Source organism: Python bivittatus, unplaced genomic scaffold (assembly GCF_059951505.1).
Source record: "Python bivittatus isolate LINGU-HERP-01145 unplaced genomic scaffold, Pbiv_v1 ctg000850_np1212, whole genome shotgun sequence".
Classification (NCBI taxonomy): Eukaryota; Metazoa; Chordata; class Lepidosauria; order Squamata; family Pythonidae; genus Python; species Python bivittatus.
In genome coordinates this window covers 42,988,829-43,013,945 of record NW_028277112.1, presented here as the reverse complement: position 1 = coordinate 43,013,945, position 25,117 = coordinate 42,988,829, and the positions used below count along the sequence as shown (strand labels likewise).

Sequence of the window (25,117 nt, the reverse complement as noted above, 5' to 3'; positions counted from 1 at the left end):
TGGGGCATTTGGCTTTAACATTCCTGTGACAGAGGACTTTAAAAGAAAATCTCTGGGAAGGACGAGGAAGTGTCACACCACTAGCCTGTCACTGGCTTTCCTGGCTACTCCGGTGACTCATGGGCCAGTGCCGATACGAGGGGGCGTTTCGCGCTCCGGTTTGGCGTTCTCGAGGCCCCCTATTGACTAATCGTTTCCCGCCCTGCTCTCCCTCCCCTGAGGATCTGGCATTCGGCTGGCTGCTGGCAGCCCTCACGCGCCCTCGCTCGCCCTATAGTCTCCGCTGCCTGGTGTCCTTTCCCTCCCCTTCCCCGGCAGTCCGCACCAGCGCTGAAGCAGCCCCAGCCCTCAGAAAAGCGCGGGCATCGCAGCCGAGGGTGCCTGCGGACGCCGGCCTTCATCTCCCCCCACGCCCCGTCCGGGGATTAGGAGGCAAGCCTCCCCGTCCCCCCTCCAGACGGCAACGTTTCCCCTTCCTCCAGAGGCAGGCAGGAGGCAGCCTCTACGTTAGGACGGGGGAGCATCCTTTCAGGCAGACCCAAACGGCTTCATTCCCACCTGGGACTTCGGGGGAAAAAGTCGTCTGTGTGTGTGAAAAATACATTAAGCTCCAAGTCACACCTTCGAACACCTCCCCCCGCGTCTGTTTTTATTTCAAATTACCCCAGTGAAGGACTTCTCCCAAGCGGTCTGGAAAGGTGGGAGCCCCGAACTGATCTGCTTTAATGCGCAAGTCTCCCTTCGCTTGTAGCTGCTCTCCTCGCGCCTACGAAAGGGGTGGGGCGGGGGCGCTGTGCTTGGCCGAAGAGACGTGCACCTGGAGGTTTGTTGTGGAAAACCTGGTTACCTGGTCAGTGGATGCTGCCGCCGCCATAGGACCTTTGCTCGCGGGCAATAAAGAAAAAGCGGGGTCTGACTTGGCGCGCCACAGCGAGGGGACGCCCGTCAGATATACCCCCGTCGCAGCAGTCACAGAAGACCCAGGATCTGGACGCGCCGCTTCCTCCAGGGGCTTCACGGAACTCCGGGGAAGCGTGTGCGCCTTCGTCACCGGCCAGCTCTCGAGCCGGAGCAAGGCATCCGAAGAGGGCCATGGCGTAAGGCAGCGTACGTATCTTTGACGGGGGTGTCGGCGGGAACGAGCCCTCTCCCTCCCCGCACCCCGGGAGACCGGCTGGTTGCGTTTTGGAGCCTTCGAAGGCGGTGGGACAGCCCTTACTCGCTTTTACGGGAAGGGGGCGGATTATTGACGGTATGCGATCATTTGGAGGCGCGTGATAGTCTTTTCAAACACAACAAAAAGCCAGCGTAGTTTGTCCTGTTTTGCTCTGTTGGGAAATAGTAAGTTTTGATGTAAGTACAGCAGAGCCTTCCTTTTTCTGGGTACAGTAAATGAAAGGGACGCGTCTTTCTCTGCAGTTTGAACGCGTCGGACTGTGCATTAGAGTGTATCTCTGACCCCGGGAGTGTTTCCAGGAGGAATGGCTCGTTCTCCTCGCGCTTTGCCTCTCAAGCGACTTTTCCCTCTCCCCTCTCCACAACCCTGCGTTTCTCTTTTCCACCGATACCTTCCCTTCGATCGGTTATGGAAGGAAGCAGCAGACTGGCCTCCAGATCTCTCTTTCCTGCCGGTGTCTCTCGTTCCCTCCCTTTCTCTCTCAAGTTATCCAAAGCCCTGCCGGGGAATGGGAGGAGAGAGCACAGCGTCTGAAAAAGTTGAGACAAATATTCCCTTCGGGAGATTTGTCATCTTGTTGATGATTAAACTGAGTTAGATCTACGAGCGCTTGATTTCTCCCCTCCTCTCTTGCTTTGTTTCTTCTGGAGCGGTTGCTATCTGCTCTTGAAGGTTTGAGCACGGTTGGTTGGTAGACTTTTCCATTTCTATGAGTGTATGTCTGTATCTCTAACTTTTACTGTCCATTCAATACTGAATTGTAAACTATCAGGACCGGATTATAGATGTTTCGCTGCAATCTCCCTATTCTGTAACTAATGAGGGAAAGAATTTCAGGGTTGGAAACCTGGAGGAGGGAATAAAACGTGTGTCACTCAGCCTTCCCCAACTTGGCACCCTCCTCTGCATATTCTAATTTGGATATTTTAGCTGACTGAACATTTCTGGAAGGTACCAGATTAAAGAAGCATTCTTTTTTCAGAGCCCAAATGTCTACTGTAATGTGACCTGCTCACATGGGTGACTAGTATTGACTTTGTGTGTACAGTAAGAAAAGAGGTTGCTGTTACTTTATCTTCCTTGCAGTTCTTTTTCAGATATGCAACAGTGAGACCACAGACAACAGCTGTTTTAATTTTGTTCTAAATTCTAAATAATTTCCCTCAACTGAGTTCCAGATTTCAAAATCTTGGAATGTGAAATGATTCTAAGTGAGAGTGCCTTTGAACATGTCTAGAGTGTTGTTCTTTTCAAATCACTTGTCATCCCTACAGTTCCGCAACTCGGTTTGAGAAATAGTTCTAAATCAAGGGTGCATAAGTGTTAATCTGTTCTGAATCATATTTTAGAAATTGAGCAAGTTCAGTTCCTTCCAAATAAGGTTACAGTGATGGTGATATTCTCTAGAGCAGCCTTTCTCAACTGGGGTTCCATGGGAGGATTCTGCAAGAGGTCAGTAGGGGTTCTGCAAGAGATTGTGGTTGAAAAAAAATCATTTTTTAAACTCTGCACACCGCACAATGCTAGCACTCACAAGATGGGAATTTTTACACACTGCAACTCAGCTGCCAGACTGCTGCTTTGCTGATGTTCTAGATGTTGTAAAACATGGATTGTGTAGGTTTATAAGTGAATTGTATTGTGAAGTTCTTGCATTTTTTGGTGATTTTTATGCAGGGGTTCCTTGAGACCTGATAATTATTTCATAGGCTCCTCCAGGGTAAAAAGGTTGAAAAAGGCTGCTCTAGAGCAAGAACATGCAATCTTGCTGGAGGGCTGAGGGCCTCATTTGCCATTGAGAACTATTCTTGGCACTACATTCCCAAAAGGTAGATAGGCTTAGAATAAAAACTAAACTTGAGTTAATTAAATTCAGATTAGTCAGATTTGATGAAACACAGTGAATGTAAATACTCCTTAATAATTTTCCTCTTGTGCCATATTAGAAATGATAATTCAGCAGCAGTTTGAGGGTCTCTGGAGGGCTGTTAGCAGACTGGGTATCCCTATTGTACAGAGATAGGAATTTCCATTTACAGTGGAAATGCATGATGAAGCCCTTCTCTTTTTGCCAAAAAAGGCCACTCTGGAATAAAAATATTTGCAGTGGGCCAAGAAATTGTGATTGGCTCCCAAATTACATGCAATACCTGAAGCTGCATCATCTGGCTATTTTGTGTTTCAGTGGCCTCAGAGAAATGGTGGTGTACTGAGTTGCTGAATCTTAAAGGGGATAGCTGCCCTTCTCTTCTAAAGCTTCCCCTGTATGTAGTGTGTTCAGGAAAACCACAGGATCACGACTTAGCTAAAATTGGAGGAAATTTCCAATAATTTCAACTGGGAGGTAATTTTCAGCATTAGTTTAGCGTTGCTGCTGCAGTGTATCCAAAGCTGATCATTGCAGAATGGCTTATATTCAGAATTGACTTAAAATTAATATTGCCATTAAAAGAATTATAATATATTTTTATGTACTACAAGAGTTTATTTAAATCTTCTTTAGCTATTTTGTTTTTTATCCCTGACTTTGCAGAGAAGTCAGATATATGGTGATCAGAGGGATAATGGTTGATCCTTTTCATTTATATCTTTTTAGTTATGTAAATCACATTCTGTGAAAGCTGATATTCACTCTATCTTCAGAACCCATTTCTGACTTTCCTGACTTCATGGCTAAAATCAGCTGTACAGAGTACAGAATAATACTGAAGAAAGGACATGAAATGAAAGAGTTAAACATCTTTTTTTGGAGTGGCATTTTCCTAAAGCAGTCATATGTGACTGCTGAGTAGTTTTGGCTTTTTAAAGAAAGATCTAATCACTTAGCTCCCATGTCATGTCTAGTTTGGCTTTCTGATATATATGAGTGAAACACGTATAAGAAAAGTAATGTCAGCAAAATATATATACTGTAATAAAAGAAATGCCAGAAAGGAGTGTTAACAACTGATTTAACTTGGATATTATCTGCAAATCTTTTAGGAAGTGGTAAAACTGAATGGCACCTGGCCTTGGGTTTCAAATTAACATGGTTCCTGCTGAGTCACAGAAGCCAGTAACTGGTCAAAAAAGTATTTAGCACATGAAGAGTTGCTCAATCACTAACACATACATTCTTTCCTCCCCTCCCAAATTAGCAAGCTGTATTTGATCAGATCAGACAATTTACTTGCTCTGTTTGTTATCCTGATTAGCAGTAGCTTTTGGGTTCTCAGCCAGAGAGATGTTCATACCGCATGTGCTTAACTGGTGATGCTAGAAATTGATGTGAGGACCTTCCCCATGCAAAGTGTATGCCTTACTACTGAGTTATTTTTGTGAAGCCACCATCAGTTTTTTGTGTTCAAGGACATAGTAGTTATTTCATCTGTTTCCACTATTGGAAGAATTAGAAAAGTGATTTCATCTCTCTCTCTCTCTCCCTCCCTCCCTCCCGAGAATGGCACATAAAAGTAAATAATATCCACCTCCAGATGAGTTGAAACTCCTGGAGATTACAGTGATACATTCATGTGTTTTCTCGGCAACAGTGCAGAAGTGGCTTACCATTGCTTTCTTCCAGGATGTTTTCCAGTGTCCTGCTGGTCTCCCATCAAGTACTAATCAGGTCCAATCTTGGTTAGCTTTTTCAGTATCAGCCAAGGTTGACTAGGTACCAACTTCAATTGGAATGGTAACCATAATTGTATATATAACTAAAAGTATTAACTAGCAGAGACGGACAAATGCATTAATTTCAAATTGGTTTAATTTATTATTTTGTCATATTTTTTTTCTTTTACCCTGGATTAGAATAAGTTCTGCATCATTTTTCTGGGGGGAAAAGTGAGAATCAATGTGACATAGCAGTTTAGAGATTGGACTAGGAAGGGTGGGACCTGGTTCAATTCCATCCTCACCCATGAAAGCTCACTGGATGACTTTGGGCCAGTCACTCTCTCTCAGTTCAACTTACCTCACAGAGTTGTTGTAGGGAAAGTTTGGAAAAGAGAGGAGTGCTATGTAAACCATCTGAGCTGAAGAAATGGAGGGATGTGAATTTAATAAATTAATTAAAAGTCTGCACAAAAGTTGCATGTGTAACATATACATTTTATATGTGCTTTTCCTAATATCCGTTTATTTTACAAGCAGTTTTCTCTATAGAACTTGTGTTTGTATTTTCCCCTAAAATACTTTTTTTTTGTGGGACGTTTCCATAATGTTATTTTTCTTACTGGAAAATTATACAATTATATTTGTGAAAATGTTAGTATTAATATATAGTTTTTTACATGTGTGAATTAGGTATGTTCATCCTGAAATGTGAATTAAATGAGTATGGAAAAGGAAGAAAGTCATTTATCGTCATATTTTTTGAACAATGCACAGAAAAAGTTATATTTCATATAAAATATACAAATTTCTTATAAATGCATATGTTGGGAAGAATGTAAGGGAATTTGTAAACATTTTGATGCAGATTTTTTTTTAAAAATCACAACTTGATAAAGAACAAACGATGGAAAAAACAGGACTGGAAAATGCAATCTGAAAGAAATCTGTTCCCCCCAATACTATTTTAATTCAATACTTATGCAAATATAAATAAAAACATTGTAGATTTTTAATAATATGTATCAATATCAAATTGAATTTTTACTTTCATAAACCAAGCTTTTTGATATGGATGAATGCTACTTTTAGATACTTAAAGTTCTTGAATGGGCAAGAGTGTGAAAAAAGAAGGTACAAGTAGTCTAACTTAAGGATCTCTGCTTTGGTGGCCCTATGATTAGGAGCCACAGTTAGTGGTGGGTAGAAGTAGCGGATGGTGGTTTTGCTGGCAGTTTTATTACATCAAGGAATCTTGTTTATATTTCCACTAATATTCTGATTGTTCTATTTTTGTGTATGCGTAATTCCTAACGTCTAATTCCTCATGCACTGTTAGTAATTCTAATTACTAATTGATGAACAATAATAGAAAGGCTTATGTAGATGAAATAAAATTACTATTCACGCTAATACATCTAAATTGCTTTGTCATTTATATTCTTCTTTTGTAATAGAAGATTAAAAACATGCAAGTGGTAATTTTTTAAAAAATCTTAGGACCCTACAAACCTGCATAGAAATGCTAAATTCTCTGACTTCAGAACCAAAGCTCAAGGAGTATTGAGCCCACTAAGTTGTTCTGTTGTTTCCTCTGTATCCAAAGGTTAGCTTCAAAAATTAGCTTTTGATTTTTTTTCTCTAGATAATACTTCTTTACTGCTTAAATCTTAAAATTGCTTTTGCATTTTGGAAATAGAGGAAAATATGTTTTCCTGACAGCTTTGAGCTATCATCTTATGCTGCTTTATTTATTTAGTTAGTGCATTTCTACTTTACCCAAGTAATTGATTTTCCCTCCCTAATCCTATAACTTTTTCAGAAAAAATTTCCACAATTTAAAGTAAACAAATATAAAATAGTAGAATCAACATTAAGCTAAGCTATAGTTCAATAAATCTAATACCATCTTTTGATTCTACTTGTTTAAGACTCAGTCAAGATCAAGGTTTTTTTCCCCTCTCTACTGCATTTACTTGAAAGAAAATAACTCTGGAGTTAAGATAATCTCCCCTGTGGAAAGGCAGATAGAAGAAAATTATATTCATTGACTTAATAACTTAAAATTTATTGCCATAAAATAAGTAACCTGTCTGACTTAGCTGATCTGCTATCCATCAACATACCAACTACATTCACAGACACAAACCATTCTCACACAAAGAAACTTACAAAAAATGCATGAACACCCCCCCCCCACACACACACACACCCCGCTTCCAGCAGAGATAGGACATAGGAAGAAAAATTAGGGAATGCATTAATGGGAGGGAATAGCTGCACTGAGAAGGGAAGGAAAGAGAAAGGAGGGTACAAAGCTGGTATATATGAAGCAATTGGAAAAACATAGCTGAACAATGAAGCAAAGAAAAACGAATCCTCAATTAGGCACCTTTAAAAAAATTCAGCAGGTGAGCAACTTCTTCAAAGCAATGACTAATCTTCAAGTTGATCTTCAAAGGAATCCATGTTTTCAGCAATGTTATCTGCAGTCATTTGTACCTTTGCCCATTTATTTTCAAAATCTTTTTCTATTTTTTTCAATGAATGATTTTCCCTCACCCCAAGTAATATATTTCGGGAAAAAACTTATCTGCATTTCCGGTAAATACACTGACATAATTATGCTCATCTTTATAGCAAGTTTTCCATAAAAATTGAGCAGAGTGTAATTCTTATAATTGTCTTTTGGCTCTACCTTTTTCCTTTTTATCCAAATTAAAGTATCCTGGACAGATGTCCAGCTGCTTAAATACATTCAATGAAGATCTCACCACATTTTTGGGTAATTGGTTTCACTATCAAATTGTTCTTACTGTTACGACAATTTTGCTAACTTTAACACAAATCTGACTTCCTGTAACTAAGACTAAGTGTTATGTCCTGTACTCTATGTCAACGGGTTCTTTACTGCACTTTCTGGGTGACAGTCTTTTGGGTTCATGAAAAATCCTATCATATTTCCCCTCAAAAATCTTTTCTTAAGATAAAATAAGTCCAGTTCACTGAATCTCTCTTCGTAACACTTATTTTCAGTCCTTAATTGCCCTTTTCCACATCTTTCCCAATCTCAGAATTTTCCTTACAAAGTGGCCAGAATGGGCAATCTGCCTTGTTACACTGCTGACACATATTCAGCCTATAATCAACTGCACTTCCAAAATCCTTTTCACATCTTCTACTACAAATCAGGTAGCCCCTATCCTATACATTTGCATGTGAGTTTTCCCCCTCCTAAATGAAGAACTTTCTATTTGTGGCAAATTTCATTCTGTTCTTTTTCATTCCACATCTCTAACTGATCAAGAACTGTTTAAATGTTTCTGAAATTCAGAGGATTAGTTATCCCACCTATTTTTATGATATTTGTAATTCCCTCCATGCCTTTCTCCGTTTATGAAATTGTGGAAGAGTACAAATATTGAAGTGTAGTGCCCTAATTAATACCTTGCTTCAGTTTGGGGAATCATTGATGAGCACACTCTGAATTCTGTTTCTAAGCCAGTGTGGATCCATCTAATAGCCATGCCATCCAGCTCATACTAAACTAACTTACTAATCAAAATGTATTGGAGGAGTTTGTCAAGTATTTTGCTGCATTTGCAGCAAATATATGTCACAAAAGTTTGTCATCAAACATCTCTTTGTCTTTCACATGATACAGAACTCTTCGTTTTAGTGTAAGGCCTACAAACCTATCTCTTTGAAATTTGTATTAGCCTTGCTAACATATAAGGCCTCCTGAATTGAGTTCACTGAATTGAATGACCTGAATCCATCATGTAGTCTGATTCTTTGCCTGAGTCATTATAGCGTGTCAAAAGGGAAAGCATCTAAAGTGAGTTTAGCTATGAATAAAAGTGGTGAGGCTGTGAAATTTTAACATACTCATTAATGCAGACATTTCATGATGTATTGTCTTAAAATATGTAATGGTATAATGTTATCCAGCAGGAGAAGGAATAAAATTTGGAAAAATACTTTCTTTGCTATTTGGTTTGAGCCTTAGTACTTAATCTAATAATGCTTCAAGGACTCAAATGCATCTGTAAGGGGTCTCAAGAACATGTGTAAAAATTGCCTTCTAATAATAAGCCCATGGAGCTTAATTGTGATGATTTATAAATATGAATACAAAATATATTAAAGAACATTATTTGGGGTATAAATTGAGTTATCTATAAATATAAATGCACTTACAAGAAACCCCAACTCTTGTGTTTCCACAAAGCTTGGTTGACTGCTTCAGCAGATCTGAGGCAGAGTGAATTGTGATTCTGCTCTTGACATATCTTCTACAATGCTGTAATTGGTTTTGTTATTTCCCCAATGTGGGGCTTGGTAATTCTTAGTTATTTATTCATTTATTTATTTTTAATCTTTTAGAATGTGTAAGATGCCTAGAGCTGTACCTGCATTGAGGCAGCCTGTATGTTTGAGTAAATAAAATAAATCAGTATTTCTGGTAATACATTTTTAAAATGATGTAATAGTGAAAAGCATCCTCATTTTTGTATTTGGCTGACATGCATCTCAAATTATGTTAACCATTATGTTCCCTTCTAGCTGAATATTATTTTATATTCTCCTGTTCAGTTCAAATTAAGAAGTTTTTTTTCTTCTCCAGAATACTCCTGCACATAAAGGACTAGTAGGTTTCTGGAAAACATTTCAGTAAAACATGGGAAAATGGCTTTACTTAGCACTAAGAAGCAATAGTGTGCCTTCTATCAGAACTTTTAAAAATGTTTCAGTGCTGAATTCTCAGACACAACTGATTTTTACATTGTAATCTCATGATTTGTTTTTTCTATTAATATCTAGTAGTTTGGATTTATAATTTAGTTAAAGTGGAACCCTGAGATTAATAAAATAAGCATATCATTGACAGTGTTGCTTAAAAGTTTGTGAATTCTTTTGAGTTTTCAATATTTCTGCATAAATATGACCTAAAATGTGATCTAACACAAGTTCTTCTTCACACAAGTCCTAAAACTAGATAAAGAGAACCCAATTAAACAAATGAGTCAAAAACATTATACTTGTTCATTGATTTTTTTGAGAAAAATGATCCAAAGCTATATATTTGTGTGTGGCAAAAGTATGTAAACCTCTAGGAATATCAGTTCATTTGAAGGAAAAACTAGAGTCAGGTGTTTCAATTAGAGTCAGGTGTTAGAAGGGGAACTTAGAGTCAGGTTTTCAATCAGGTGTGAGTGTAGAAGGTCCTGCCTTATTTAAAGAACAGTATTCTGGGTATTCACCATCAAAGTCTGTTCATTACAACATAGGTATGTGGAAATGTGTCATGACTCAAACAAAGGAGATTTCTGATGACCTCTGAAAAACTGTTGTTGATGCTCACCAGGCTAGAAAAGGTTACAAAACTACAGTAGAGTCTCGTTTAACTGACCTTCGCTTATCCGACATTCTGTCTTATCTGATGCCCCTAAAAAAAACACACAACATGAATAAATTGGTGATGAGAAAAGTGTGCTGCTTGTTTGCGAGCGTGAGTGTACTCTTTCTTGTTGCTCCTGACAGTGCGGTGCTGCAATGCAAAAATCTATTGCAACAGGTGCAGCTGATTGTTTTTTTTTTTTTTTACCGCACTCAATTGTTACTGTGTGTTGTCCGACATTTTCACTTATCCAACATTCTACTGGCCCGTTTGTCGGATAAGCAAGACTCTACTGTATTTCCAAAGAATGTGGACTCCACCAGTCCACTGTCACGCAGATTGTGTACAAACGGAGGCAATTCAACACCATTGTTACCCTTCCCAGGAGTGGTCGACCATCCAAGATCACACTGACAGCAAGGCATGTAATACTCCAGGAGGTCTCCAAGAACCCTAAGGTAACATCTAAGGAATTAAAGGCCTCTCTTGCATTGGTGAATGTCCGTGTTCATGAGACCATCATCAGGAGAACACTGAACAACAATGGTGTACATGGCAGGGTTGCAAAGAGAAAGCTACTACTTTCCAAAAAGAACATTGCTGCCTGTCTACAGTTTGCGAAAGACCATATGGATAAGCCAGAAGGCTATTAGAAGAATGTTCTGTGGATGGATGAGATCAAACCTTTTGGTTTGAATGAAAAGTGTTATGTTTGGTGAAAGGCAAACATAGCATTCCAGCATAAGAACCTTATCCCATCTGTGAAGCATGGTAGTGGCAGTATCATGGTTTGGACCTGCTTTGCTGTGTCTGGATCAGGAGAGTTTGCCATCATTGATGGAAGTATGAATTCTGAATTGTACCAGCAAATTCTACAGAAAAATTTCAGGGTATCTGTCCTTGAATGGAAGCTCAAGAGGCAATGAGTCATGCAGCAAGACAATGACCTAAACACACACAAGTCATACGACCAAAGAATGGTTAAAGTAGAAGAAAGTTACTGTTTTGGAATGGCTAAGTCAAAGTCCTGATCTTAACCCTATAGAAATGTTGTGGAAGGACCTGAAACGGACAGTTCATGTGAGGATGCCCAGCAACACCCTGAGTTGATGTTGTACTGTAAGGAGGAATGGGCTAAAATTCCTCCAAGCCAGTGTGCAGGACTGATAAATAGTTATCAGAAACATTTAGTTGCAGTTATTGCGACCCAAGGGGGGCACATCAGTTCCTGAAAACAAAGGTTCACGTGCTTTTACCACACACAAATATGTAGGTCTGGATAATTTTCCTCAATAAATCAATGAATAAATATAATGTTTTTGACTCATTTTTTAAATTGGGTTCTCTTTATCTAGTTTTAGGACTTGTGTGGAGAACAGATCACATTTTAGGTCATATTTATGCAGAAATATTGAAAACTCAAAAGAATTCACAAACTTTTAAGCACCATTGTAAGTCAGTGGAATTATTGGATGCAGTTCTAAATTTTGCTGTGATAGGAAATAAATGATTGGAAGGAATATATTATATGGTTGGAAGGAATCTCTTAGAACATTTTGGTATACATCTTAGAAGGGTATAGTAATAATGTTCAAATATTTTGGGTAAAGTGTCAGTAGACTTAAATCAAGTATGATTTTGAATAGTTAGGGTTTTTTTCCCCCTGCTTTGCTTTTAATCAACAAATAGATATATTTTAGCAAAAAATGCAGACATGAGTAAGTCCTACCTTCATACTGCAGCTCATCCTTGACATAACATATTTGATGTAACTTTAGAAGTTATTTTTATGCCATCATTACTGAAATTGGTTTTGCTAGTGGGCAACTGAATTTATGTAAGCTAAGGCTTTAATCCCAGCTAACTGGGGCTTTGTAATTAAAAAGTTGCTACTTACACTGACTACTTGGAATAAAGTGAGCTATAAAAGAAATAATTACTTGCAATTATCCACACCAACAGATTGACATAAACTCTAAGCAGTACAAGCCCTTGAGCATAGTTAAATATTTGAAAGTGTTATAAGATTTTACTGAATAAATGCATATTTTCATCATATAAATGGCCTATAGTTTTAAATGTTTTTTAAAGGCAATTAAGTGAGTTGAAGGTAAGTATGCTAACATAGAACTGAATCTGTTTAATAAAAATATTTTTATTGATGATGGTTATTTTGAACTGAAATCTGTTCAATAATAAACGTTCATAGAATTCTTTTCTGAACTTGTGAACTTTGCAACTAGTGAGTGCATTTGGATAAGTGGAGGAGCAGTTGGCTCACTCTGTATTGATTTGATAAAAAGCAAACACAGGTATGAATGGACCTGAGGAAGGATAAATCCAAAATTATAGTGAATGATCTACTGATTGTGATTAACCAAGATTCAACAAAGGATTGTGCAATTTTTCACACTGTTAACCAGGCTAATATTGTATAAATAGTAAGAAACTGAAAAAGTCTCAAAAAGGCTACACCACAAAGACTGGTATCTACATTTTAGTTTAGCTTTAAAGAGAGACTATAAATTGAATAAATTAACAACTGCTAGATACTTTAAGAGAACCGGTTTGCTGTTGTGGTTAAGGCACCAGGCTAGAAACTGGGAGACCGTGAGTTCTCGTCCTGCCTTAGGAACAAAACCAGCTGGGTGACCTTGGGCCAGTTGCTCTCATTCAGCCCTAGGAAGAAGGCAATGGCAAGCCACTTTTGAAATCTTGCCAAGAAAACTGCAGGGAGTAGTCCAGGCAATCACCAAGAGTCAACCCTAACACAAAAGAGAGAGAGGGAGAGGGGGAGAGAGAGGGAGGGAAACTCACTTTAAATATCAAATCATATTTATAGCTCTAAGACAAAAAAGCCAAGGTTAATCCCCATTTCTAGAACTCTATAAGATGGCCTTATCTCATATTTATCTCCTGCTATGTTTGAAATACAGATGAAGATGTAATTTAGGTATAAAAATTATATTTTTGTCACCCTGGTTTAATTTTGAATTTTCTCAGTCTGTCTCTAAAGCTCTGCTAATTACAGCTCTGATTTTATTAAACCTTTGCCAGGATATTCTGAACTAAGGGGAAATCTAGCTAGATATACCAAAGTTTGTAATCTTCAGACAGAATATGTTTCTTTTATATAACACTTATATTTTATATAGCCTTGGGGTGGGTATGAGTGGGCTAAGGATTTCCTAAGACTTTATAATAAATGCACAACAAAATTTTGGTAATACTTGCTTGGATTTTAGCTTAGATTATATATATGTTTATATATTTTGATTATATAATTGAACACACACTGCAATAAAGTTTAAAGAGTGTTGCTTAGATCTTTGGTCAACCAAATTGCTATTCTTTTATAGGAAACTGCGTATTAGGGGAAATCACCCAAACATCATCTGATCTTCACAAGTGTTGGTAAGGATACACTTGATTTCAGTCTATACCATTTTCTTTCTTTTTTAATATATAGCCATTTTTTGAGCTTTGGTTTTCCATTGTGGGTTCACATCTTTTCCTATATGTGAACTGTCCCTAAGTGAACTTCTGAAAAGAAACAATTATGGGAATTATTGACTGCACTGGAAAGCAATTGAAGGGGTGGGGGAAGTGGGGCATTATCAAGAGATCAACAGTAAAAGTGGGGTACATCAGGTAACATGCAAACAAACAATTGCTAATAAGAATGGCACTTCCTACTTTCTTGTTTTACTGTGGAAGCAGTGGATTCCTGTCATTCATTTTCTTTCCTACTGTAACATATATTTTAAAGGAATCATGAAGAAAACAGTCTGAATAATCAAGAGCGCATTGACATAGGCCAGATAAAAGTCCTCTGTCTCCTGCATTGCATATAAATATACCTCTGCCATGTAATCAAAGCACATTGTTTCTGAACAAAACTCAATGAATCTGCAAAATGTAATGTCTTGTTTGCTATGTTAGTACTTTTCTAATGTACTTTAAAACTACAGAAAATAATCATTTTGATTTGCTATTGATTTATAATGTTGTAGAGCACACAGTTTTGCCAATAGAATAACCCCTCTTTGTTTTCATGTTCTTTTTCTTGAGAGCCAGTCACCTGTGTTAGGGCAAGGTACATTCTGCTTTACTAAAACAAACCATGGGAATCTAAGAACGTTTAGCTGCATCTGTCCCTGGCTGAACTGCAGACTGTGATTTATGCTTCAGCCAGACCTGAAAATAAATGATATTGCTTTTAATCAATAAACGTTCCTACAACCTACAGCTTGAACAGTGTAAAAGAGCAATTTAACATTTATGTGACTTCCCAGAGTTTGCAGTAGTAAGCTTACTGTTCTTTTTAACATAAGTAGCATAAGGCTATTAATTCTTTAAAATATGTAGATGGTAGAGACAGTAGATATAGCAAGTGTGAGAAGAGAGGGGAAGAATGAAAGTGTGCCTGGGTGTGTTTAATTTTGTGTGCTTCTGCTTCTGCCCCATTTATATTTATTTTAGAGGGGAGCCCATTTGATAAATCTTTTCCTTAGTCTTTCAGGTATATAATTCAGTTATTATCATTCATATAATCACTTCAGACATGTAACTGTCAGCGCTGGAAAAGGCTCAATGTTTCATTTCTCATCTAAAAATGTACATACAGTGCATTTGGAAAGTATTCAGACCCCCTTCACTTTTTTCAATTTTGTTATGTTACAGCCTGATACTACAATTGTTCAAATTCATTTTTTTTCTCATTAATCTACACTCAGTACCCCATAATGACAAAGTGAAAACAGAATGTTAGAAATGTCTGTAAATTTATTAAAAAGAAAAAACTGAAATATCACATGTACTTAAGTATTCAGACCCTTTACTCAGTACTTTGTTGAAGCACCTTTGGCAGCAATTACAGTCTCGAGTCTTTTTCAGTATGATGTGACAAGCTTTGCACACCTGGATTGGGGGATTTTCTGCCATTCTCCTTTGCAAATCCTCTCAAGCTCAATCAGGTTGGATGAGGACCATCGGTGGACAGCCATTTTCAGGTCTCTCCAGTGATGTTCAATAGGGTTCAAGTCAGGGCTCTGGCTGGGCCACTCTGGGACATTCACAGAGTTGTCCCTAAGCCATTCCTGTGTTGTCTTGGCTGTGTGCTTAGGATCGTTGTCATGTTAGAAGGTGAACCTTCGGCCCAGTCTGAGGTCCTGAGCACTGTAGAATAGGTTTTCATTGAGGATATCTCTGTCCTTTGCTCCATTCAGCTTTCCCTCAACCCTGACCAGTCCCTGCTGCTGAAAAACACCCCCACAGCATGATGCTGCCACCACCATGCTTCACTGTTGGGATGGTATTGAGCAGGTGATGAGCGGTGCCTGGTTTCCTCCAGACATAACGTTTAGAATTGAGGCCAAACAGTTCAATCTTGGTTCCATCAGACCAGAGAATCTTGTTCCTCAGAGTCTGAGAGTCCTTCAGGTGCTTTTTTGCAAACTCCAAGTGGGCTTTCATGTGTTTTGCACTGAGGAGAGGCTTCCAACTAGCCACTCTGCCAGAAAGCCCAGATCAGTGGAGGGCTGCAGTGATGGTTGTCCTTCTGGAACTTTGTCCCATCTCCACACAGGATCTCTGGAGCTCAATCAGAGTGATCATCGGGTTCTTGCTCACCTCTCTTACTGAGGCTCTTCTCCCCTGATTGCTCAGTTTGGCCAGGCAACCAGCTCTTGGAAGAGTCCTGCTTGTGCCAAACTTCTTCCATTTGAGAATTATGGAGGCCACTGTGCTCTTGGGAACCTTCAGTGCAGCAGAATTTTTTTTGTAGCCTTCCCCAGATCTCTGTCTTGCAATAATCCTGTCTCTGAGCTCTGCAGGCAGTTGCTTTGACCTCATGGCTTTTGCTCTGATACAGTATGCATTGTCAGCTATGAGGCCTTCTATAGAGAGGTGTGTGCCTTTCCAAACCATGTCCAATCAATTTAATTTAGCACAGGTGGACTCCAGCCAAGGTGTAGAAACAGCTCAGGAATGATCAAGAGAAATTGGAAGCACCTGAGCTAAATTTCAAGTGTTGTTGCAAAGGGTCTGAATACTTATGCCAATGTAGTATTTTAGTTTTTCCTTTTTAATAAATTTACAGACATTTCTAAAATTCTGTTTTTACTTTGTCATTATGGGGTACTGAGTCTAGATTAATGAGGAAAAAAAATGAATTTGAACGATTGTAGTATCAAGCTGCAACATAACAAAATTGAAAAAAGTGAAGGGGTCTGAATACTTTCCGAATGCACTGTACATACATATCCATATTGCTACTCCCTTTTGGGGTAAGCGGTATTACAGAAAGAACAGAAAACAAGTAAAAAACATCATGTTAAAAAAAAAGATATTAGGTAATGAAAAGAAAATGAGTGAAACATAGCTGAATATAGGTCACACTGACATACGTTATACCTCTCCATATTTTTCTGTCCATCCAATTCACTCTTGTTTCCAGTAAGCCCATCACTCCATACATTGCCTTTTGTTCGTTAAACTTCCCACTTCTCCCTTTTTGAGGATTGCACCATTTCCATCCAATCATGACTTTACTGGTCTTTCCCTTGCTTTTAATCCATTCACTCTTCCTCCCTATATTTGTTTTGCATTTGGATCCTCATATGTACTCTTTAGATAACAAAGTATTTTGATGTATTTCTTTTGTACTGCCCACTGTGACTATGTTTTATTGAATTTTTATTTGTGGTTTTAGTGCAGTTGTACGTTGTGATTATATTCTTATTGTTTCTGCTATTGTTTTAATTATTGTAAGCCACCCAGAGTCACACGTGAGATGGGTGGCTGTACAAATGTGATAGATAAATAAATATATAGATAAATAAGTAAATATTAGGCTGAGCTAGCATAATCTATACATGCAAATAAATAGAACAGCAACACTCAATTATAAATGTGAAGATAGAGGGGAATTGTTAATGAAACCGACAAACCACATTCTGACTCCTCCCAGGCTTAACTAAATCATTATCTCCCATAACCATTGGTAGATGGACTGACATAAAAGGGAAGGAATCCTGGCTTCTTCTGTGCCTCTAAACAAGGGTATCTGCAGCAGTGCTCACTGGTTTTAGACTTGCAGGCATAAGGGAGTGATTGTCTCTTTTTATATGCATGCAACATGTGCATGTATGTTAAAAAGGGGCAGGACTTTGATTGCCTGGTCACACCCATATTTTGAAACAAATGACGGTCAGTGCAGATGCCCCTGCCTCTGAAATTTCAACAACAGAATGAGGCATTAAAGGCAATTTGAATAACCTGGTTGTATATAGAGATTCAGAAAACTTTGAATTTCTGATTTTCATTTTGTTTAGTATCTGCTTAATTTCTCCCATACCAACATAGCTTCTACGTACAAATTTAGATGTCTGTACGTATGGATAGTTAAGGAAAACTACCTTACTGTACCAAGCATGATACTGGTCACAGCTGAAACTTCATGGTCTATGTTAATTGCAGTTATTGCACTTTAGGGATGTACATGCTGCAAAAATGATTCAGAAGAAGTGCTTTGAGCATCATGTGAATGCCTCTCTGATGTTCATTAAAGTTGCTTGACTTTAACAGCTGATTGCTACTCCAATTGGCCAGACTTACAATTCCTTCTCATGGTAATTAAGTTTAAAATAAATAATGCGGTAACAAAATAATCAATAGAATATAACCTTCATAATAAGTTACACAAGTGGACTCCTTAAAACAACACCATCTTTTTTTTCAAATTCTGATGTAATTCTGAAAAAGTGAGGCTGGTTTCATGAATAGAAGAGAGGCTACATTTGTCCAGAGTCTGAAGCATTCCTCTGAATCCTTTTTGATGCATGCACAGCTTTAATGTGCATTAAGTGTTAAATAACACATATATTTTGGAAATGCATGCACCATATTTTATTTAAAGTATTTTATTCTTTCCTTACCTTTTGCCTGTGCTGATACATTGAAGTATGCTGTTCTGATTTCTATCTTATTGTATTCCTCATTGTGAAAGTGTAAACTGTCAATGATGTCATATTCTTGGGCTCAATATTGCTTAATCGTTGAACATGCTTTAGCATCCCCTTTTTAAAAGAATCATAAGGTACAAATTAAAAAAAAAAACCTCTTCTTAAGCACAGCTTCCATTTACAGTTGTGTTTTTACTTTGTCCTGGCTTTGTTCATTTGCTTAGTGTTCATTCCATTTCATGGCTGGTTAACTAGTACAAAGGTAGCTGACCTTACTGTTAACTTCTGCTTTTAAGGGGCACTATTTCTCTTCATTATAGTTCTCAGTAATCATTTGTCCTTATCCCCAGAGGTTTTTCTCTGTAATTGCTTCTGCTTTGACGTTCACACAATCAATAGTTCTGCCTCCTACAGTTAACACAAAGCACAGTTCTGAAGTCTTGCATTTTATTACAGTATAAGTTATTTTATTGTCTCCCCTCCCTTATAACAGGCATAATGCACTATGGATAAGTCATTGACTGCTGACCGATGTCTTCAACATCTGGGGATTTTACTGCATATCTTTAGGAGAAGAATCCTTTGGCAATGAATGTCAGGGCATGCAGTATGAGCCACCGGACAACATGCACTCCTCACAGGCCTGGGATGGTAAATGCGCAGCAGATCCCATCTATTAAACTGCATATAGAAACTCCTTCTGCTTCTTCTAATAGTAGCACCCCAGGCCCTGCTATTGGAAACCTACCTACCACCTCACATTTAAAGACATCTCTTGGAGGAGGTGTGGCTCATCAGAGCAGTGCTATTGACTGTAATATTCACTTTCCTGCTTTAAGTCCCAGGAGACAAATGGTTACAAATGGAAAGCCTTTATTCCATTTCCCACAACCGCCAGGGGTAACAGCTCCACAGTTATTGAAACCAAAGGAGCAAGAATTTGGAAATAAATTCACTACAAGCACAGTGAAAGGTAGGAGTCATTTTAATAACATTTTCTTTTCTTATACATTTGGTAGTATTATTATGAAGAATTACATATGTGCTTTGGTTCTTTGCTCCCATTTCCCACTATTGTCTGCCATTTCTCCATTCATATTCATTTTTTTTTTCTCATTAATCTACACTCAGAAAGACCATGCTATCGCAGTATTTTTTTGGGGGGGGCTCCTTATTTCTGCATTTGCAAACATTTTATGAACATATGGATATCCTTGAGAAGCAGCAGCTGAATGAAGTAAGGCCTATGCAGTTAAGAGACCAAAGTCAAATCAGAGCCATTACTTTCACCTGGAATCTCTAGCGATCAAAGGAGTTGTCAACAACTTGTGTCATTGAAGATTTTAAACAATTCTAGCACGGGGGTGGGGGTTGTCAGAGACTATTTTGAATTGAAAGAGGAGCAATTATTTGTGGCTAAGAGTAGCACTTTTTTATTATTACTGTTTAGCTACCTAGAGCCACTGTGGGTATAACTAACAAACTCATAATATCAACAGTGAATTGAGCTGATATTTTGGATCCATTTGGGAGACTTGCTTGCACATACTTGGGGGAATTTAAGGATTCCTTAAACTCCTCCAAGGCAAAAATGATAATTACTGGGGGCATCAGGAGTTTTTCTAGTGTAAAATGGGTGCCTCAAACTTCTGCAAAACCTAAGGTTTCTATTTTGCAACTTAACCTCTGAAAACTTGGAGCCCAAAATTTTGGCCCTGTCAGCTTTGGAGGGTACCCTAGGGACTGTAAAATGGATGCTGGGAGGAGAGATGTGGACCATGGTGAGTCTACCCACCTCTAATTTAGCTAAACCTTCTAGAGATGAGGCGTAAAATTTTATTGAAGAAACTGTACCGAGGCTGCTAGCAGTGGGGTGGGACAAGGGTAAGAATTACGTTTTATACATAGATTGTAGTCGTTTGTAATAGTGAATCATAATTTACTATTATCTGCACAAATAGAAAGAAGACTGCATAAATATTTCTTCCTTTTGCAATATGAATTCATTGTAGCAGATTTTTGGCTTGTTAGAAGTAGTCCTCAGGTTATGACCACTTGTTCAGCAACTATTCAGAGTTTCAACAACGCTGAATGAGGGGGACTTATGATGGGTCCATGAAGTTGCAGTGTCTGTAGGCAGCTGTTGCAGTATCCCTGCAGTCACATGATCGCAATTTAGGCACTTGGCAAGTGGCTCACAATTAACGACAGTTGCAGCATCCCATGGTCACATGATTACCATTTATGACTTCTTGCTGGCTTCCCACAAGCAAAGTCAGTGGGGAAACTGGCAGGAAGTCACAAGTCACTCTCTCTCCTGCCATTTTTTCACCCATCTGCGGCACCCACCCCTGTCTGCACTCCATAGTGACTGCCCCCGGCACCTGCCCTTCTGCCTCCGCTCTGTAGACCCTGCCCATGGAATCTGCCTGCCCGCAGCACCTGTGCACCCACTGCAAGTAGTGTCTGCCTGCGTCACTTGCCCGCCCATGGCACCTGTGTACCCACTTGTGCTCCATACCACCTGCCTATGGCACCCGCCCACCTGTCTCTAGGTTTCACTTTAAGCTTTCACCTGCCAGCCTGCTTGCCTGGGACTTCCGCCTCCTCCCATGTTGCAGTCATGTGAGGTCCTCGCTGAATGACTTGTGTGGTCCTGGAGTTACGACGGCTGCCAGGATTGCCGTTGCTGAGCGATGCGATTACTGACATTGTGCTTATAGCTGCATCACCTAGCGACAGAAATTCTGGTCCCAATGCTGTTGTAACTAAAGGACTACCTGTAATATGTGCATGTAACAAGCACATAATGGTTTTAAAGTACACAGTGTGTTAACATAAATTCAAGGTTGCTAAACTTGCTAAGATTTGCTTTTGGCTCATTTAGCAATTGACAAGAATTTATTTTAAACTATGATTCTGAGCTTTCATGGGTATACATTATCTTCAGTATCAGAAGCAACATACCTCTAAGTGCCAGGTGCCAAGGAATATGAGAAGCAAAGAGCTATTGCACTCATGTCCTGCTTATGAATTTCCCAAGAAGCATCTGGTTTCATTATTGTGAGAACACAAAACTAGATTAGATATAACTTTTGTTGGGGCCAACAGAGCTTTTCCTATGAAACAAGCCAGAAATCTGCTAAAATGAAGCCAAATCCTTATTGATTACGTGTTCCCCACCTCCACCTGCAGGTTATACTGTATGTAGTAGTGGGAAATGTGTGAGCTGAAGGCTGTGCAAAAACACCTTCCTATTAATGTACATAATTCTATACCATTGTCCATCATGTATTAACTCAACCAGACTCTCCTTGCTTTTTAGTGGCTATAATTTGCATACATGTGTTTTATTCAAAGAGTTGTATTTTTAAAGAAAGTTTAAATGAACTGAAAATAAAAGAGGACTAGCTGAATTTTTAAAGAACTAGACAAAGTTCACGTTCTGGTATGAATGCTATCTAAATATTACCTAATGATTATAGTGGCAATACCACAAATATTACTTCTTTTGTGCCTATACTTCACCATGACATATGTAGAGAGGGAAAATCTTACCTTTAGTTGGTGGGGACAACCTCCTACACACTACTGCACAGATAGACATAAACTCCGACATAGACTTGGAATTGAGATGTGCAGTGTAAGCACAGTGTGTATGAAATGGCTGAAAAACAATCAAAATTATTTTTATTGTTTAAAACACATAAAGAACACAGAATGAATATGAAATGTATAATTTACGCTGATCAGTTTTCCTGAAACTCAGTTTGTGGATAGTAATCTGGATCCGTGAATACAAGCAAATCCATTTCCCCAAAGTGAAAATTTTCCTCTCCAAACCCTCCAAACTTTCCCCCAATCATCAAGGGCTCACCAAAACCATAATACAGTATTTCCACTCCATTATGACATATAACATTATTTACATAATGCATGGTTCAGGCCAAATGTCAAGTTGGATTGGCTATCTAGGTCTTGATATACTACCATGTTAATATTAGTTCCCCTTCATTAGTGTTGCACAGATGTTATTACTCACTTTCCTTGGTGTGTCCTTGGATTAAAGTAACATCTTTTGATCCATAGATCACAGAATTAGAAGGAACCATTTAGGTCAGTGAGTCCATCCCCCTACTCAGTGCAGGTTCTTATGGATCTATTTTGTTAACTTTATATTATATAATTTTATTGCATAAGTGTCTTGGGCAGAATAGAAAGGAAAGCTATTTTCAGCCCTGATTATTAAGCAAGTGGCTTTCTTACTTTGCTCTTCCTTGGATTTCTGTAAAAGCCTAACATACATGTTTTAGACTAACATGCCAAACATGTTTTATCTATTCGATGTTAGTACTGAATTTCTACACTTGCTTATATGTAATAATACATTTAAAAACTTCCTGTCCATATATATTAGCTTCTCATATCTCTGTAAGTGTTTTTGTGGCCCATGTAGCTTCTGAATATAAAAATTTCAGTAGGCCTACAATGTATTATTGTAGTAGGCTTGTTGTCAATAAAAATGTGTCAAGAAGAGTTCTAAATATATTTCAGTTTGTACATTCACTTAATGAATTACTGTTGAAGCCTCATTTCTCATAGAAGCTGTAGGATTGAGTCATTGATAAAATGTGCATGAAATTAATTTTAAGTGAGAATGACCTTTCTAGTTCTGGTTCATTAATCTTCTTTCAGTTTTGAAGAAGTTGAAAATACTAACAATTTTATATATCACACATACATTTAAATCTGGCTGATCACAATTATATGTTCATGTTCTACTTACTGATTCTTACAAACTTAATCAAAGAGTTGTGGGAAAAGAAAGAAATGGGGGTTTTCATCTTGCCCCCAACCTATGCAGCATAATCTTTAGCTATACTAATGATAAAGCAGGAGTTTTTGCTTGTTTTAACTCCATCCAAATGTGGTTTCAAGATATGTAATATCTATTAGGCTTAGATACCCATAATCTTGAATAGAAGACAGGTGACCAGCAGTGACTGGGAACAGAGGCAGTAGAGGCGAGATAGGGATCAGCAATGGGGACAACAGATTTTATGCCACTGTGTTTTGTCATCTCCAAGATGGGTGGATAGTAATTTGCACTTGAACTTCACATTGTGAACTTTATGAACTAGGGCTGTTCAAATTCTTAGAAAGCAGGGCTTCACATGTAGGCGTGTGCACAAAGTAGGAGTGGCGCTCTTATATTCTTCCAGGCTTACACAGCTGCTGAACCTTACACAGCTGCTGACTGTGTCCGCAGGAATGTGCACACACAGCCACTTCTCATGCATGTGCACGTGCAGCCCTAGTATAAACATGTAATACCTTTCTAAAATATATATCATCATTATTATTCCAGAATTTTGCTTCCTGCTAGGATAGAGATTGGAGAGCTGGCTACCATAGTAATTGCCTGTTAGGTGCCTTTTCCCACCTAAGTAAGCTCTGTAAATTTATGTCTCAATTTGGTATTCATAGATATTGTACTTTTAATGCTGATCAGGAATATACTGGGCAACTATAACTCCTCCCTTTTTGCTACTATGGCAAAAGGGGAGATTTTAAGGGACTGTGTTTAAAGATGAATTGAGGACCTTGTGGATTAAAAAAAAAAATCCTGTTCTTTCTGTAAGAGTATATATGGAAATAACCAAGGATTTCTGTTGTCGAAGACAAGGCAACATATTTTTGGGCTAATTCAATCATGTGATTGGGTTTACAGATGTATTTGTTTTGGGCTTCCTGTGTGTATTTTTGATTGGAGCGCTATAGTCTTGACTACAATCCTAGCAGATAACTTGTAATCTATTATTGGTGGAAATTTAGAACAGATAACGAGCATTTTTTTTCTTCTTCACACTTCAATTGAGATGGACAAGTCTGAACAGGAACAATTGTATAGCTCCTGGTTTTGGTTAATATTATATTACCTAGTGCATGTTAAATCCTGATTGTGCAATGATTGTGTATGATGAACATAAATGTGTTCCACCATATCCATGGTGTGCATATAAATTCATATAATTTTTTCAGTAGGATTAGAATAACATAGGATATTATTTCAAACAGGCTTTTTGCATTTTTTCTGATTAATACTGAACAACTTTATGTTTGATGTATGCATCCTAATAATTATTACAGGTCCTATTCTTATAGTAGCAATTAGTGCATTGTTGTTCAAATAATATCATTACTTTCTACAACCGTTATAATCTAAGCTAAGAGTGGGAAATAATTTTTTCCTCGTAACCCCTTTTTAAATAATAATTTATCAGGACTACATTCTGATAGTGAGCAGAGCCAAAAGTGGGCACCAGCATTAATTTCCATGGAAGATCCAAACAAAACCAGCTAAGGTCTGAAAAAGGAATCATATATACTTAGAGGTCAGCAATCCATTGCCTTCAAATTGCATATGCCCAATACTTCATTTATGCTCCCAGTGCCTCTAACCCTCCCTCTTGCATGATGGACAGGGCCAAATCTTTTGGACTTTTGTTGTTGTTGTTGTTGCTTTGTCATAATATTCTCTTTGTATGTGGATTTCTGAGAGACAACATTTTGTCCCTCAAAGCCTAAAAAATTAAAAAGTATGGATTTGAAACATATTACTCCCTCTAGTGATGTCACACCATTATCAGCTACACACAATCTACTTCACTCAAAAGTAAATACAAAAGCGGAAACATTATCCTCAGGCAAAAAAGATTGCCTGCTCTGTTCTGTATGTTATAGGACTATAGTTTTATTTCCATGTAGTAAATAAAATCATGTCTGTCTTCTCAATTATGCTTTAAAGTACATGTTCTAGAAATGTGTAATAACTACAGCATGCCCTGGGAAGAGGGCTCTTTCAGTTAGGAATATGAATCATATGTAGCATCACTTCAGTGCTGGTGTTGCTTTAGGCTTCTGCTATTTATTATGAGCAGACAGATGATGACATGAGTCGAGGTATGGAGAACCTTTCCA

The 25,117-nt window shown here is 38.3% G+C and overlaps 1 protein-coding gene across 1 annotated transcript in view; it reads left to right on the top strand.

The window, feature by feature from the left end:
• Positions 1 to 485: 485 nt before the first annotated feature.
• Positions 486 to 25,117, top strand: part of GLIS3 (GLIS family zinc finger 3) — a 166,506-nt gene continuing 141,874 nt past the window's right edge. Inside the window, exons 1-3 of the mRNA XM_088129960.1 lie at positions 486 to 1,107; positions 13,532 to 13,586; positions 18,630 to 19,109. Coding sequence (XP_087986086.1) covers positions 18,725 to 19,109 — 385 coding nt within the window. The 5' untranslated portion in view covers positions 486 to 1,107; positions 13,532 to 13,586; positions 18,630 to 18,724. The remainder of the gene's footprint in view (positions 1,108 to 13,531; positions 13,587 to 18,629; positions 19,110 to 25,117) is intronic.